Source organism: Oenanthe melanoleuca, chromosome 14 (assembly GCF_029582105.1).
Source record: "Oenanthe melanoleuca isolate GR-GAL-2019-014 chromosome 14, OMel1.0, whole genome shotgun sequence".
Taxonomy (NCBI): Eukaryota; Metazoa; Chordata; class Aves; order Passeriformes; family Muscicapidae; genus Oenanthe; species Oenanthe melanoleuca.
The window spans coordinates 2,211,963-2,230,134 of NC_079348.1; the positions used below are offsets into that span (position 1 = coordinate 2,211,963).

An 18,172-nucleotide genomic window follows, 5' to 3' on the forward strand; every position below is an offset into this window, starting at 1 on the left:
AGGGGCTGTTCCCGGCCATGAAAGCGATCGGGATCGGGATCGCGATCGGGACCGGGATCGGGACCAGGGCCCGGCTCGCCGGCGCCCCTCACACTCAGCCGTCGGCCCGCGCCCCGCTCTGCGCACGCGCGGCGGGCAGGGCGCCGCCCAGCACGTGTCCCCGCGCCGCCGAGGCGGCCCCGCCCGCCCGCCGCTGCCGGCGGTGCCCGGGGCGGGGACGAAGGAGGAGCCCGGCCGAGCCGCGGCCAGCCCGCCCTGCCCGGTCCCGCTCCGGTTCGAACGCGGCGCGGCCCCGCCCGGACATTGCCAAGGGAGAGGGAGGGAGCGGGTGCTCGCCAGGCCCCGGCGTGTCGCAGCCAAGGAGTCCGGGCGGGCCCCGCTGCCGCGGCGGCGCGTTCCGCCCGGAGCGAGTGCGCGGGCCCCGAGCGGAGCCGCCGCTGCCATGGAGCAGGGGGGCGGCGGCGGCGCGCGGGGCTGATCGCGCCCCTTCCCCATGAGACTGTGGCTGTGCTGGCTGGGCTGCTACACCCTGCTTCTGTGGGTGCTGAGGAGGACGATGTGGGCTGGCCCGGCCCGGTACCTGCGGAGCCCTTTATCCAGGTCCCTCTACGTGAATATGATGGGCAGCCACCGCCAGCCAGCCCCGGGCGCCAGGGAGAACCACCAGGTACAGGCGCTGCCCGCCCCTCCCTTCCCTTCCCTCATCGTGCCGGGGTGGCGACACAGGGACCCCCGGTCCCGGGGAGCTCCGCTGAGGGGAGCGGCGGGAGGAGCGGGGAGCTGAGGGGCAGCGGGCGGGCAGCGCAGACAAAGAGAGGGAACCGCTCTGTCCTGAGGGGAGAAAGTTGCCGAGCCCGCTCCCTGCGGAGCGCTGCGGGCTCGGGGCGAGCCCGGCGGTACCGGCGGGGCGGCAGCGCCTGTCCCGGCACCCGCGGCGGGTCGGGGCCAGGGCTGCTCCCGGGAGAGGCGCACCCGGGCTGTGGGTGTGCACCCCCGTTTTTTCAATGTGCACCCGGGCTCTGGATGTGCACCCCTCGTTCCTGGATGTGCCCCCTCGTTTTTTCATTGCACACCCCCCGTTTGTCCGGTGAGCCCTGTGAGGGTGCTCCAGTGAAGTTCGCAGGTGGGGGTGATGGAGGTGGATTTGTAATTAGTGCCGGTGAGTGTAGAGGAAAACAACAAAAAGTGGGAAACTGGAACTCCCGCAGAGGCCTTGGAGCCGTAGGAGGTGGCAGAGTAGGAATGGGTTGTTGCAATGTGATCCGTCTGCGATAAAAGGTTAGTGCTATGTTTGTGCAGCGTGGCCACATGGGTCGGTACCTTGTGGAGGAGCTAAGGGCCCTTGCAATGCAATGGTTGTGTGATAGATTTAATTTAGAATGTGTTCAGATCCGCACTATGTTTTGGTGAAATGCTGCTGAAATTCCGACAGGAGTTAGAAGGACTAATAAGAACTCAGTGCAGGAGGAAGCTGGCAGTTTAGTCTAGGTTCAATATGCAGAACCGAACTAACGAAGAAGATGTAGTGTAAACACTTGAGGACTGCTGTACAAAGGAAGACCATAATTCTTCCTGCTGATCCATCACTGCAGCCTTCTTAGTGCTCTGGGCGGGCGCTGACATCCTGAGTCTTGCTGGGTGGATGTATCCCTGGAATTTAATGCCTTTGGAATCATTAAGGACATAAGTAGAAAGAGAAGCAGAATTCAGGTTTACAGGAAGAACTTCCTTCTGGTGAACAAAGAAAATCTGGAAGTCTTTTGTGTTGTTAAAAGCTGTAGTAGAAAAGCAAGTCGGGGAAATGTGTTGTGGAAGTGCCTGTGTCATTCACAGGTTGATGGTCTGCAGTGGATAATCTCCATCTCTAGTTTAATAGATCTAGATTTTAAATGTAGGTATTGATTATTTAGTACATTTAGTAATATTTATAATTACTGAGTTTGTGGGGTGAGCAAGGATTGCATGTAACCCTGGTACTTGACTCTGCAGTTTTACTGACTTAGCTAGTTTTATGTAAATTATCTAAAAGAAGTTTTTCATCCTTTTACTTATTTTAGGCAAGAGTTGCAATGTTTATAATAATGTTTGTTATAACAAAGGTCTTAGCACAACAATGAAAATATGTAAGAGATTGACACACTCTGCCACTTAAGTAATGGCCTTTCATATGTTGTACATGGAGGAAAACAAAAGCAGTTTCAGTTCTGAGGAAGTAGTTTTGGAATTAAGCTGTTTTTCACCTTTTTTTTTTTTTTGCTTTGAAATTTAGATTGACATTTTGGGGTTGGTTTTTTTTTTTCTCTTGTAATGTGTTAGAATTTCTGTTATTCACCAGTGTTATATAGGTAGTTGTCAATAACCTTAGTGGCAAGATTAACCATGAGAGATCATAGAGTCATTGAATCATTAAGGTTGAAAAAGAGCTCTAAGATGATCAAGTCCAACCTTTGACCAAATACCACCATACCCACAAAACCATATTGAGAAGAAAAAATTGGAGATTGGAAACAAGCTTCTGTTAGTTGTCACCATCATCCTGCCAGTGGTTATGTCAATATTTACAAGTCTTAAAGACAAGAATTACAGGACTGTTGTTTTTCAGTGGAACTGCAGGTGAGAGTTCAGTGCAGAACCCCAAGGTGTATGAGCTCAGGCGTAGTCACACTGTTTATGGAACAAAGCCTCTGTTTCCCAAGGCTTTGAAAATGTTTTTTCTGGATTGAAACTGGCAACACATTGCAAAAGGCAAATCATCTGAGCCTCTCCAAACCTGTTCAGTGGAGTGAGGCAGCAGCCTTGTGAGTGAGCCTGACACATCCCAGCCTGCTCCTCAGCTTCTTGGGTTCATTTGCTTCTGCCACACTCTTGGATTTAAATGGAAAGAGTACACAAGCTGCTGCTTTAGTGGTTTTTCAGAAAGAAAAGCAAAATTTTTGTATTTATGGACATTGTTAATAATTTTGTATGTATTAATTTTGGCTACTTCTGGGTTTACATTACTGAACTTTTAAAATGATCCTATATCTCTTTCTCTAGTGGTATGTCTGCAACACTGAACAGTTGTCTGAATCCCTTCAGCCCATTTTTGTCCAGAGTTACCTTGACCAAGGAACACAGATCTTCTTAAACAACAGCATTGAGAAGTCAGGCTGGCTGTTTATCCAGCTCTATCACTCTTTTGTGTCCTCTATTTTTAGCCTTTTTATGTCTAGAACATCTATCAACGGGTAAGTGAAAAGTTGATCTTGGGTAAGCTAAATACAGTTTGGATTTAGAGTTTCCAAGTGTTCAGCCCTACCCCTTGATCTGCCAGCTTTTCAAAATGTGTAATTTCCCTTTGCTGCTCAGTCAGATGTGAAATGCCCTCCTGTGTTCATCATGCTCAGCCCTCTTAACTGGTGAACACCATTTGCAGTATGGGGGGACAGAGAAGGTAATTGCAATTAATAAAAGACAGAGGATTCTAATTGCATTTTATAACAATTACTTGTGTTAATTTTCTTCTAAGAGAGCGTTCTCTTTGTGTCTCTTCCCTTAGCTTTCTTTCCCCCCTTCCACCTTGCCCTTTCCCTACTGCTACATTTTTATCAGTTACTGTTGTGATTGTGCTGGTTGGTAGCTGGATCCAGACAGTTTTGTGTTGTACCTAAAACTCTTCCTGCTCTAGAGGGTGTTTACCTGCCCACAGCAAATCATGGCACATTTCTAAACAGTGCAAAGCTGGCCAAGTGTTGTGTCTGGTAACACTAATATGGAATATTGTTGTTTCTCTTATTCTCTAAAACAATTCCACCTCAATTTGTGTGTAAGCTGCACTGGAACAGATAACTTCTGATGAACCATCAGCAAAGCAGAAAAGCATAAGGTGATAGAACAGCATTCTTCTATTCCCACTGCATCAGTTGCAGGGGAGTTTGGCTGTTCATGGTGCTTTAGTATTTTTTTCAAACAAGGCAGTGCTTTTTTTTTGCTCACCTTACTCTGTTCAGACACGTTTAACAACTATCAGCTTTGACCTTATGAAAAATGCATTTTGTTACATTTAGCCAATTTCTCCCATATCCCCACCTCTGCACCTGCTACATACTTCTGCACAGTCTGATACAAGATAGAAGCTGTCTACTGAGGCTAGAAAAATAGTCTTTTCCCTTATTTTCTACACAGATGACTTTATGAGCTTCCCTGTGGTGTTCTTAGTTATGTGTAGCTTTATATAAAGGTTCCTTTGGTCTCTTCTTCCTTTCTCTTCCATTTTTTTTTCAAAGGCTCTTCAGGGCTTTGAATAACACCTCATAATGCTGTTAGGAATAATAGCTACGAGCCAATTACACAGTGTGGGCTGACACGTGTGCTGCAAGGAGGCTCTACTTAAATTGGATGTAGTCTGTTTATTTTTATACATTTGATATCCTGCTTAGTTTCTTATCTATGACTATGTGTACTCTGTCCTTTTTGTTTCTTTGGATTTTATTAGTCAGTCTTTCCTAGACCAGTTCCTTTTCACATTTTTTATTCTTTGAGTCTTTTTGTTTCTGTTTATCTTTTTTTCCTGTTCATTGTCTCTAAGTTTAACCTGCTATCCTACAGGAGTTTAAAGAATAGTATTTATCTACCTGCAGTCTATTACTGTCCAGTTCTTCTTCCTCTGCCTGTTCTTCTAACTGTTTCATCATTGAATTCTGCTATGACAGCTGAATTGTGTCACTGTGTAGTCTTCAAACAGTTATGGGTGGGTATGGCATTGACTTGTTCCATAAGGAATCCAACTGTCACCTCTTCCCAGTTCCTTAATGAGTTGTGTATTTTCTGTTCCACAGCTTTTCATGTTGAATGCAGGATCTGCAGATAGGAGCAAAAGCCATTGTAACATAGAATTTTAAAAATCTCTTTTGCCCCTCCAGCAGCGTTACCCCCATGCTTCTTTAAATCTGTTCCCTGTCTTCCCTCCTCGTTCCACATCCTATTCCTCATTCATTGTACATACTTCTGTGTCTGCAGCCATTTTATTTCCTCTGTTATTTCATCTTGGGTTTGTTTTTTTTTAAGGTAGGTGGCAGAGATTCAAATCTGCAGATGTGACAAATAAAGTTCGGTCTTTATCTTTCCTACTCTTTCTCTTCCCCTTCTTTCTTTCTTTTTTTTTTTTTTTTTTTTTTTTTGATGCAATCATTTTCTTGAGCTGCACCCCATGAGCTCTTCCTTACCTAATCAAATTCCTTCTGGAGTCTTAACCACTGTAACTGCATGTGGCTCTGGGTTTGATCTCTTACAAGTGCAAGGCAAGTTGAACTGGATTTAAAATTTATCTGAGCAGTGACCTTGTCTACTATTACGTGTGACTGGTTCCTGCCAAAGCACATTCTAAATTTCTTCACTTCCTGTCCTGTTAAAGTTTCTATAAAATTCGTCATTTCTTGTTTTTACATTTTAGGCTTCTGGGAAGGGGCTCAATGTTTGTGTTTTCCCCAGAACAATTTCAAAGACTGCTTAAAATAAATCCTGAATGGAAATCCCACAGACTTCTTGATTTAGGGGCTGGAGATGGAGAAGTCACTAAAGTTATGAGTCCTCACTTTGAAGAAATCTATGCCACTGAATTGTCTGAAACTATGATATGGCAGCTTCAGAAGAAGAAATACAGGTACCAGCTGAATAATTCCTACATCCTTTATATCAGACATTACAGCAAAGTAATCTACTTGTAATTTAATGAATGTTCAGTATTTTCTGTCAATTCCTTTATTATTTGGTTTTTATGGAAAAGGTTAACCTGATCCCTCTTACTAGTGTTGGTTTTTGTCTTCTCTGTTACCTGATGTTTATCTGGCAGTATAAAGGTTCATAGAGCTGGACATGTAGCCATGCTGATCATTGATTCAGTTTTCTTTTCCAAAAGACCAGAAGGGATTGTTTCTGTCTCTTCTCTAAGTGACCTTACCTGCACTATCAACACATCTATGGGAAATTTTTGTCTTCAGTAGTTCTGTCTGAAATCAGCTCATTTTTATTTAACAGACTGTATCTCTTTCTTTTTCCTTTCACAGGGTGCTTGGTGTAAATGAATGGCAAAACACAGGGTTTCATTATGATGTTATCAGCTGTTTGAATTTGCTGGATCGCTGTGATCAACCACTGACTGTATTAAAAGATATTAGAAGTGTACTGGAGCCAACCAGAGGCAGAGTCATCCTAGCACTGGTTCTGCCATTTCACCCCTATGTGGAAAATGGTAAGTTCACTGTTTAGACAGGTAAAGAAAACATCTGTAGGATCTAGTATCCCAAATTAAATGTTTAATAAATGACATGTTTGTATTTGAATTTTTACAAATAACTAGTAGAGAGCATGTTCAGAAGTATGAAATCATAGGTAAATAAGCCACATGATGTAAGCTGTTTTGTTAACTCCACAGAATACATTGTAGGCACCAACAAAAAGCTCAAATATTGAAGTAACAGATCCGTTTTGCAAGTTACAGCATTTCAGCTGTGTTGGAGCAGCTTGGGAAAACTGGTCCCTGATTAGGGCCTTTTGCCTAGAGGTGACCCCAGCTGTCTCCAGTGATCAGTTGAGCAAAACCATCAGAACTATCTAATGCTGAATAGAGCCATTCAGATCAAGCTGTTTCAAGTGTTCAGATGAATCCCACCTAAAAATTCATAGGAAGATAACTTTCTCTTTCCAACAGGTCTCAAAGTAAAATATGGACCCCCACAAATAAGAAGTATCAACAATTGTTAGTAGTGTATTAATTTACATTGTAATAAAAATGGAAATAAAAAAGTAAAATTCAGTGCCAAAACTAAATTATTTACCCTGCTTGGATTTTAATGAAATATATGAGAGATTTTCAGATGAATCCATTCTTATGACTAAACTTCTAAAGAGACTAGAAGCCTTTTTACATGCCTGTGATTGTGGGTTCAGGTTGAAGCACCCTGAAGGTGGTTTGAATTCCAGGAGGCTGATGTTCATCCCATTGTTCTGGTTCTCCTTGAGTGTTAAGACTTGTCTGTGTAAAGGCATGGATCATGTTCTGGCAATCACAAATGCATCAAACTGAATCTGGATTTCTCTTTTTACATGCTAGTGATACTTTGATGGGAGAAGGGGAAAAAACAAGTAAAAGGAATAATGCCTTCAGATGAAGAATTACTTAAAATACAATATTTCAGCTTGTAATTTTGTAACTATTTTGAAAAGTAGTGTGTCTTAAATTAGATTTGGTGTTTGACTTAGGCATCTGTAAAGTATTTCAAGCATAATTTGGTTACAACTTATTGTTCCTATAATGCAGAACAATATGGCTTCCCCTTGTAGGAGTCCTTTAAAATTCCAAATACCTTTCACAGGCTTTCACTGGCATACTGGAACCAAAAAATGAGAAATGGTTTTTTTTGTGTGCCTTCAAAACTCTGTGCCATTGTGTTTGGCAATCACTGTTGCACTCCACATCTATATTCCTGAATTTTTTTGGGTAGCCCTTAACAGACCATGTACAACTGGCTCAACAGAAGGGGGCAAACTATTCTAAGCCTGCTTATATTCTTCATCATTAATCTCCTACCATACACTGGGAGAACAATAGACAAGTAAGTTTATAAATCCCAAGGGACTGGAAACCTGTTCTGTGATTGTTGAATGCTGTCATTCCTACTTGTTGAAAGTTGAAATGCTGTTGTAAGATGAGTTGTAAACCAATGTCATAATTTTATTCGCTATGGTGACTTGGTAGATGAGTCACTTTGCTGAAGGCAGTTTTGTTCTCTTAATATGTTTGAAACTTAAAAACATTCTCAGTTTGTATATTTGCCACTATTATGGATATGTACCCATATATACTGTTAACAGGACAGGTTAGCACACACAAAAGTTAATAGCTTTCTCACTAAAGATCAATTTAACTGTGGCCTAAAGAAACAGACAACTGCCAGACTGTCTTCATGATGTAAAAACCATTTTAGAATTTCAGTATTTTCATTCAGCTGTTCTACATGATGATGCATTTTAAAAATAGATATGTACATATGTTTTATATATAACAAAATTATACTTGGAACATGCAAAGAGGAGAACATTCCATGGCTCGAGTAACTTCTTGGAGCAGCTCTTTAAAACCAGTTTGGATCCATGTAGTGAAACTTCTTAATTTTGTAGAGGGAGAACAAATGGAAAAGCATAGGGGCAGGTAAGATCCAGTGATAGATCCACAGATAGAAGTGGAGAAATTATTTTAATCAAAATGAGCTATTTGGGTTATTACATGCAGTATAATGGGATGGTAATGGTGGAAGCTGTCTATGTGACTAACATAAAACCTGATCTAAGAGAACAAAGCAAGGTGGAGGAGGAATTAAAATACAGATCTGTGCTCACTGTTTGTGGATTGATAGTGACACCTAGAGTCCAGAGGAGCTCAATCATAAATTCTGGGGCTTTTTCAGTTTTATTTCAACATGCAGAACAACCAGGAATGCAATTACTGCAGGTGTCTAAGTTTGGCAAGAGAGCCTGGTGAATCATCAGGTATTAGACCAGTCACTAAGAACAAGTATTACCACAACTTTGATTTTAGTAGGTGTTTCATAGAGTCATATAAGAATTCTTTGTATTACCTAATACAGACAGTAAAAGTCATTAGTAGACTGGACATGACTGGACTGGTGTAAGTTTCCCTAAAATAAAAATGTCATGCCATACTTCAGAAGTAGTGAACACTGGGAGCCTGGGAGTGTGAAATTTCCTTGTTGAACATGTTAATGTCTTGTGATTGATTGACTGGGATGAGAAGGCAAAGGTGTGTATTCTGTCCTCCTGAAATACTGTTAATTGAGTTGGAGACACAGTAGTGTTTAAGATGGACCCTTGCTTTGTCTCAGTTGTCAGTTCTCATCTTGCAGAAGTGAGAAATGCCACTTTATTGTTAAACAAAGCCTTGGTTTATTTAAATTATGACAAAAGATGCAGCTGTTCTTTAGAAGGGAAAATGCCTGATACCAACAGATATCTTGTAAAAGTGCTGATTTTGCAGATTGGCTAGGTAGTAACTGCTGAAAAAGGTACTTTCAAAGAAAAGTATGCTGCCTTTTACTGGATAGTGTAGTTCTTTTTTGTGTTTGTATCTCTGTTGAACAGGCTTGTAAATGTAAAACGTGATGCTCCAGATATTCCTGACTTGGGGTGGTGGGACTGGGAGATGGGGGTGTCAGCCTAGCAGGTGAGTTTTAGTATTGGAGGAGCAGTGCTTTCACAATGACAGTTACTTTCCTAAATAGTTTTGGAAGATGCTCCCATCCAAAATGAGCTTTGCCAGGATAGTGCATGTCTTTATAATGTCATTTTTTTCTGCTTGCCTGTCTAATGCACAGGTTTTGCTGTTTAACTGTTTAAGTTTAAACTGTTCTAAGGCTCATTTACTGTTGGTCTGTAAATGTTACATCAATAATTATCCCATTAACATGAGCAAATCCGGAATTTCACCCATGAAACGAGTTTATTTTCCATTGCTGTCAATTATCAAGCATCTTTCACAATTGCTCAATTTGTGTAAAAGGAATACATAAAAGTTTATGTAAAGAGAATAAGAAAGAATTAAATCTAAATTTAAAATGGAAACTTATATGAAGCATCAGCAGTTGTCTTACAAAGATGAAGTCTTTTCCCAGGTTCTTTGAAATGGAAAATGGAATATGTAACACACATGTAAGATACAATGCACTTGGTTCTGGTGAACTGTTTAGAAAATACTCCTGAAGAACACTGCTCTGCAAGGTTTTCTCCTCTCCTTTTAAAGCAAAGGAAGTCTGTGAAGAAGTTTTAACTTCCTCACCTGCTTCTTTGCTTGCAGGAGAACTGTTGAACAAATCTGAAGTGCTGCACGTGCTCATCTGTTCTGATAAACATTGTCATCTTCCAATTCCTCCTAGGGAAAGAAGTGTTTTGTTACTGAGGTGATTTTTTTTTTTTTCTTTTAAATAAAGGTAGAATTTATTTTTTGAGGCAAACTCTATTCCTTCAGTGTTTCAGTAAAATCCTTTCTCCCCTCTTATCCAGTTGTTTTTGTCCATGGGGCATTTGCAGGCTTCAGAAAATGTTTCTTACCCTGTTGGCCTTTCATAATCTCCAGGGAGCACAGGGGCAGTAAAACATAGCCCATATTTTTATATCTGATGGTGAAACCAAGCACCAGGTCATGTCAGCAGGGACTTGAAGGCTTTAAAAGGGTAATTACAGAGGAAAATGTTTGGAGCTGTATGGAAATAAATGAAGTAAAATGTATATATAGGAGAAGTGCTTGACTTTGGTCAATGTGTCATTTGGTTCCTCCTTGCATCTCTGACTGATCTCTGTGCTCAGAATAGGAAAGAATTAACATTGTTTCTCAGAAGAAGCAAGATTCTGAAAGCAAGATTTTGAAGCAATTTTCTTTGCTTGCAAATATGTATGTTTTCTAAAGATGTGTGGTTTGGTTTTGTTTGATTGGGTTTTTTTAAATAATTTGCATGGCACATGTAAAATTGTCTTATAAGACTTAATGGCATAAATTTGGAATGATGAAATAAGTTGTGGCTTTACCAAGTGATGTTGAATACTTAGTTTAGGCTCTGTGTGCTGGAGGAAGGGAAATAACATTAAATATATTACAGAGCACTTATAATAGTTTTGTTATGTTTCTGTCCCCTATTCTGAGTTAATGGAGCAAGAGGAAGTGAAAAAGCAGTACTTTGCAAACATAACCTCTTAATACCTCAACCTCTTCTTGATAAAATACAAATTTATGGCAGTTTTAATTTTAAATGTACATGCATACATTTAAAAAGGTGTATGTGTGTATATACACATATATAAATATATATATATGTAATTGTCTGCATGTGGCAATTTAGAATGCTTTATAATGTCTTTGACAGCCATTCAGAATACTCTTTTTTACATTTCTATCAACTTTAAAGGAAATAGATACAGTAAACTCCTAAAACCTTTTTCTCTTTTCCCCCATAAATGTAGGTATTGTAGGTGGATACTCACAGGCTGTTGGCAGTGTCGAGCATATCTCTGCTTTTGAAGTTCTTGAGCAATTGCTTGAAAAACTTTTCGGCCGCTGTTTATTTTCTGCAAATTATTTAAAATATTTTGGTTCACTGCAACATTTTCAGTTGGAAGAAACTTATTTTTCTACCTTTCCTAATTTAGGTTTTTTACCTGGATATGTCTTTGTTATTAAGTAGCATTTTAAAAACGTGGTTTGGCAAGCAGAAGGGTTTTAAATTACATTATTCTTGCTTTGCTTAAAATATGCACCTTCTTTAATGGATCTTTAAATGCATGGCTCCTTTTCATACAAGGGTAGTAGTGGTGGAGGTTGTTAATTAATAGTCAAACCTGTTATTGTCAGAAGTTTGAACAAAATTTACTTAAAACCTAAAAGAAACAGTGTGTTAGAGATGACCTTTACAGAGATTAACTTCACCATGCATCCAACGTGTAAAAACTAATTACCTGATATGTTAAAATTAGTTAAATATAAATTGATAACTTTTGTACAAATCTAAAGTGAACCATTAGCAGCTCAGAATGTTTCTGTAATAGAATAATCAATTAATCATAAATTTTATGTCAAATGTACTTTAAAAAGACAAGAAGAAGAAGTAGTTCTGAATCACAGACAAAGCAAATAACATGGTAACATACACAGTTCTCAGTTGTTTGGTGTTTCCCACACTTCTTCAGCAGCTTTGGTTTTAACTGGAGGGAGGGAAAATAAATGAAAAAGCAATTAAAATATAAGGTGAGAAGTTAGCAGAGTAGTTAAAATTGTTGCTCTTTTGCAGTGTCAGTTTGTAGGTAAATGTTTCACTAGATCAGCTTATACCATTGGAAAAATCAGAGAGGTTTTCACATGTGGGGAGCCTTTTTCAGCTTCTGGTGGTGGCTACTGCAAGTGTTTTTGCTTTGAGCACAGTGGGACTTGCTTGAAACACTACTTAATTCTCAAAAATAAACCAGTGGAATCACAGATCCAGTTTTTCCCCTGAAGAAGGCTTGTTTAATTTTTCCCACTGTACTCTTCACTGTGTACCTTCACTTCTAATGAAAAACTAAAATGAAAAAAGCCAGTCCTGTCTTTATGCATAGACAGTAGTCACTACAGGAAAGAGCCATTTCATCATATCATGCCAGTAAGGACTGTGAAGTCCTGATTCTCCTGTCAAAGTCTCATTATTGTGTAAAAATTCCTTTTATAGCTCTGTGTGTTTTTTATCTACACACACATTTTCTTCTAGATGAAAAAAAAGCAGTAATTACATAACTTTTAACTATGTGCATCATAATGGGCTTGTTTCTGTAAGCATAAAACTTCTTCCAAATCTCTGATACTTTTAAATTTTACCAAGGTCTCTCTTCTGTACATGTATGAAGAGAATCAGTAGACAAGTCAAGTCAGTCTGCAGTAACTTTACTGCAGCTCACAAATACTTTTATATGAATTTAAATTATTTTACTTTTACTGGAAATTTGTATTCTCAGGATGATTTTAACCTCAGAATACCTTTTTATTTAGACACTTTACTGAAAAAAAGAAAATGTGGTTGCTGTTGAGAGTCCAGGTGTGTGCCACACAAGAGTTTACAGATGTGTGTGTGCAGCACATGGACTTCAACCAACCTCCTCTTTAAAACTTAACCATAGTAGTTATGAAATCTAGAAGTGTGCTTTTATTCTCCTTATGGAGATTTTAAAACTCCATCGATTTACAAAATGAACAAAACCAAAAAAATCTCTTTGAGCCTACCTTGTAGACCACAAAGAAAGTGAGCACAGCAGAGCTGTACAGGAACAGTAAGGACGAGACAATGATCATGGAGGTGAGTTTCCCATTGCTGTGCTGCTTCTCTGGTCCTTTATGAAAAAATAGGGTTAGAATAAAGGGCAGTTCTGATTCACATAATTTTTTTAAGACTCTACATTCCAGCTCCCTTTCTCTGAGGCATTAAAAAATCTTATACCATCAGTATTTTTCTGGTTAATTTTCCATCTAAATTCCTTAGTGAGATAATTTTCCTTTTGTTCACTCATATGCTTGCAAGGGCAATGGAGACCTGTTAGTTTTGATCACAAACCTTTCCTTTAGGGGTAGAGAGTTTCTGCTCCTGTAAAGGTATCTCGGAATAAAGCTCATAGACTTCTGTTCAGAAATGGAATTAGAGGAAGGAAGGAATATAAAGAAAGTAATAATCCAGCTGAGTGTTTCTGGTATTTTTTTTTTCCTTTTTCTGTTTTAGGCATGTAAAACTGAAATGTAGTTACTGAAGTTTCATCACTTTCTAACTAGAAGGGGAAGGGATACAAAGGTCTGGAACTTTTTTTCTCATGCTGGCAGAGTGAATCCCCAGGTCTAAGGCCCTGCACTCTCTTGCATGTACTTCTACTAAATGTTGATTTCTCTACTTCCCATTTTTTGGTTGATACTTCTTTCTGACAGCCACAAAAGTCTCTATGTAAGAGGATGTAGAGTGTGGTTAGACAGCACAAGTGCAAGACTTCTTTCTTTTGTAGAATTCTAAAGTCATCTTCATCATATGACAGAACAGCCTAATTAGCAAATGAGGTTGATATGCTTATTTGTGGAATCCCTCTGGTTTTACTAACCACATCTTAATATAGCTATACTACTCCAAATGGATTTGTTGGTATTTCCATCTTAAATGTCATTCTTGAAAGTATAAATAGAGAATTTAGAAAAGATAATTGTTTTCTTCTAAGATGCTTCATTAAGAAGGAATGAACAACTGACCTGTTACCGTTAGTACTGTTCCATCTCCTGTTTGTTTAGAAAGGGGTGACTCTGAGTCTGAAAATGCTATTCCACAGATATAAACAGCGCTGTCATTTACAGTCAGATCTTTTATCTCAAGTGAGATGTTGTTTGCTGATGACTGTACTTTGTACTTCTGATTGTCTGTGCATGCAGGAGTACACAAATCCTGATGTGTATTAGTTAAGTAGCGAAACCACAGAACTTGTGGGGACGAGGAGCATCCGGAGGCAGAGAAGGTGCATGGTAGGGACACACTGTTCATGGAGGAGTCAGTTTGCTGAAACCTGGGCTGTGTTACAGTGACTCGGCACTGCTCTGCAACACCTGTTGGGAAGGAACAGTTGGTGATGTCAGGGACAGCTAAAAAGCAAGGTACAGTCTGAAAAGAGAAAACAACTACTTCTGGTTCATTCAGGGAAAGGTGGGAGGAAAGGAGGAAACAAACTGTGTTTCAAACTTGAAATTATTAAGATTGGTTTCAGCTAGCTTTGTTTTTAGATAGCTCCTACAGCTTGTACATGTGCTCATTTAACACTTTTATCTACAGGGTAATGCACTTGGCTTTCTATTTTGTGACAAAATAGAGAACATTGATAGATCTGAAGCAATGTGGATGTTTCCTTTGGCACTGGAGAAGACCAGAAGAATACTTTGTGCAGATCTCAGCCTGATATTTAGTCCTGCATGTTTGTGTGTGTATTGGCCAGTGGGGGTGGATGTAGTGTGACATAAGTGCAGTTGCTCAGTGGAGCAGTTCTGCAGGGCTTTCTCTCTACTCCACTGTTCCTGGTCTGAGTCAAGCCAGACAAGCTGAAGGTAGGCAGTGGAAATGTCAAATCAAGACATTTATAATTTAGCATCTTCATAACATTGATTAGAATTCATAATAGTTCCTAGACATTCTTTCACTTCATTATATATATTGACTCTGGGTTTCTGAGAATAATAGTGCTTGTTATTTCTGACATTTTAAAATGTGTGCAGAGAAAACAAGAAGGTTAATCAGAGAATAGCATTCTAATTAAGGAACTAAAACGTGTGGTTTAATATGACTAGTCTGAAAGGTTTTTTTTTTAGTCCTTTTTGAAATCCATGTGAATTCTGTTTTAGTATATTTAATTTTATCCAAATAAATAGTATAGTTATTTAACTATGGCATTGAGGTTATTGCAGTGAGAATAAAGGTAGTATCTAAATAACATCCTTTTCTGCTTGCCAGAAAATAACAAACTAGAAGATATATAAACTAAAATCTCTTGGTGTACTGCTGATACACAATTTATAAACCATAAACGTGTCCATGGTGAACAATTAGTATTGTCCTTCACCATTTTTCTCACTAAATCAAATCAGATTCAGTGTCTGTGACTTTTACAGGAATAAAGTAAAACTGATTCTGTGTCAGGTCCATATCAAAGCCATTCCACAGTGCTACAGCAATCTGAAGATTGTAAGTTGTGGGTGTACTTGCACCCTGTGTGCTGAAAGGCAGTAGCTTGTGCTTCTGCAGCTGCTCCCCTTCTCTTTCCCACCTTATCCACAGGCTCTGGTGTCCTTACAGAGCTGAACTCCATGGCCTCAGGTCGTATGAGTGCTGCCTGCTGAACTTCCCAAACCCTCCTCTCAAGCAAACACAGTTGGTCTGAAACCAGGCTGCTGCTGGAGTGTTCCAAGCAGGGAAGTGCAGCAGGATTTGACCCAGAAATCACAAGTTACAGCAGCGTTTCAGACTTTTGGAAGTAAAAAGCATTTGCTAGCAGTTTTATATCAAGATAGCAGAAATTAACTTGATTTTCAGCAAAACTTTTCACTGCTTTTATTTTCTAACTGTGTTGCAAATCATAACCACAACATTCTCAGTCTTGTATAACTGCTGTTAAATGAGAAAATGTAAGAAATTTTTTAAAAGTCTTACCAGCCCCATACAAGATCCAGTCAAACGCCAGCATTAGCACGTTTTTTAATTTGTTGAAAGATGCCATTTCTTGTATCTCTGTGGAAATGAATCTTCTTGAAGGAAGAGGAACTTAGGAAATGTTTGGACTTGCAGAACTGTCTTAATCACAAGATGTAGAGCTTCCTGTTTAGAAGGGTGTTTACTACTGCATTTAGCAAACTGGTTAAAGGTACAGACCAAGCCAGAAACCTTTTATTTGTTGTGGATGCTATTACTTGGAAAATGAGTCGAGAACTTTAAATATTGAACTCATAAGAGTTGTACCTATAATCCTTCAGATTATTTCATTGGATAGAACAAATAACAAGACATTTTCCAGCATGCTGCTTAATCAGCTTCTTTATATGACCCTAAGCAGCCTTTAGCATATCAGCTGGTAGGTGGCCACTGAAGGCACAAAGTAGCCATCCATTGTAATGTGGTGATCTGCTTGTGAAAGCTTCACAGCAAATCACAATTTTCAACTTGCTGGCTCTAATTTCTGTAATTAACTCTGTGCCTGTCTGCTGGACACCAGCCTTACTAATGGCAGTTCCTTTTAGCCACTCCTGGCACTTCTAGTTAAAAATGTAACAAAAGATAACCATAAAGAAGCTGCTTTTGAACAGCAGGGATGAACTGGAACTGGTCTTGCAACAGGTCTACAAGTGGCATGACAACCTTCTGTGTGGAGTGGAATGGAACATAATTAGTGTAATTATGCTTTCTGTAAGAAATTGCAGCACACAATAAAGTTTTCTTTATAATTGAAACAAAGCTGTTCTGTTTTCTCAGTAGGTGGCAAGTGGGAAAAGCCCTCAGAAGTTTTGGAAATCAAAGGGCACACTTGGGAAGAGCAGGTGAACAGCCTGCCAGAAGTTTTCAGTAAAGCTGGTTTTGCCATTGAGGCTTTCACCAGACTGCCCTACCTCTGTGAAGGTGACATGTACAATGACTACTACGTGCTGGATGATGCTGTCTTCGTCCTCAAGCCAGTGTAAGCCTGTGTGAAGTAAAGCCCCACAGTCTAACCCAAGAAGCAGCCTCTGAAAGAGGGTTTTGATTTATGGTTACTTAAAGGGAGGGAATTTTGGGATTGTCATGCTAAGTAAATATCATGTAAGAAATTTAAAGGCCAAAATACTAATGTATTTCTTTGTAGTGTAATTAGGGGAGGGGGAATGGTTGTTTTTTAAATGGACTTTTCAGCTGAGAATTTCTTTTTTACCAGCTCTTAAACCAACATTGCATTCTGCAATCCAGCAGCAATGGGGGATATTTTTTTATACTTACCTGCAACAGGGATCATATCCAGACAAAAGCAATAGTCTTTATAATGGTGAAACTGATACAGTGTGAACTGTTGTGAAAGAAATCCACCAAAATCTGGCAATAAAGTTATCCATTCAGTTCAAGCTTGTTGAATAAAACTGTTGAAATGGATAATCTTCCATGCTAAGTTACTTACTCTCTTACTGTCATTCTTCACATTTTTAATCATGCTAATAAACTTTTTTGAGATGACTTTTGAATTAACTTTTGTGTTCTTTTTTCTAACTATAGCCATGCTTGTCTGCAGCAACTGCTCTTTGTGTTGAGAATCAAGCTTTCAGTAGCAGCACAACCTTGCATTTACTTAAATAGCATTTAATTATTGTTTAATGGGATAACAGTGCACAAAAAATGTATCACTTTTGGTTGGGTTTCCTTCATGTTCTTCCCTGTCAAAGCCTCATAAATCCTCATTGCTTTTGCATTTGCCATTTTCCAACTAAAGGGGTAGAACTTTGAAAACTGCACTTTAAATTGATGGATTTAAAAACAAACCTTCTAAGCAAGTTGTTGCCAAATGTTTTTGGCTTTAAAAAGTTTCTAGTGGTTTCTTGCAAATTTCCTGTGTCAAACTGGCTGTGAGGATCAGGCTGTAGGGGCTTGAGAGTTTAGCTAGCTTGAGACGTTTTCCTCACTAAATAAATGCTATTTATTTTAACATGCCTTGTTTTAAAAACTGTTTGAGTGGATAATTCCTGGCAGTTGGGATATAGCTTCTCTTCAAAACAACTAGAAAAACCATAAGTAGTACAGACCTGGCAGGTCTATGTCATGCAGTGCTTGGGTTGCAAGTGTGAGAAAGCAGAGAAACCTCAGGTAAGTAAAGCAAGAACTGACTTCTGTTGCTTTTGGAGTCTAAAAAAGTTGTCTGTTGTAGGTTTTTTGTGGTTTTTATAATTATTGGTGATTTTATGCCAGGTAGGATGCTTCATATGTATTTTAAGTTTACCTCAAACTCAGTTTGCCTGATGGTTAATGATTGCTCCTGCCAATTTATTAGCTTTTTGTTGTCAGTCATTTCTGTGGAATAGTATTATAGAGTATGGGGCAAGGGATTTCAAATTATTTTTTCATTTTCAGCAGTA

General features: G+C 39.5%; 2 protein-coding genes across 2 annotated transcripts; one reads left to right on the forward strand and one right to left on the reverse strand.

Annotated features, from left to right (window-relative positions):
• The first annotated feature begins 229 nt into the window (after nucleotides 1-229).
• On the forward strand, nucleotides 230-17,279 carry METTL9 (methyltransferase 9, His-X-His N1(pi)-histidine). Its single transcript, XM_056503517.1, has 5 exons — nucleotides 230-667; nucleotides 3,037-3,227; nucleotides 5,432-5,641; nucleotides 6,045-6,229; nucleotides 16,551-17,279. Exons 1-5 carry the CDS (start codon nucleotides 494-496, stop codon nucleotides 16,754-16,756), a joined length of 966 nt encoding a protein of 321 aa, XP_056359492.1. The 5' UTR covers nucleotides 230-493; the 3' UTR covers nucleotides 16,757-17,279.
• On the reverse strand, nucleotides 9,475-16,519 carry IGSF6 (immunoglobulin superfamily member 6). Its single transcript, XM_056503518.1, has 6 exons — nucleotides 15,735-16,519; nucleotides 13,796-14,143; nucleotides 12,794-12,900; nucleotides 11,692-11,745; nucleotides 11,029-11,112; nucleotides 9,475-9,922 (listed from the first exon to the last, which is right to left on the reverse strand). Exons 1-6 carry the CDS (start codon nucleotides 15,799-15,801, stop codon nucleotides 9,884-9,886), a joined length of 699 nt encoding a protein of 232 aa, XP_056359493.1. The 5' UTR covers nucleotides 15,802-16,519; the 3' UTR covers nucleotides 9,475-9,883.
• Nucleotides 17,280-18,172: the final 893 nt, after the last annotated feature.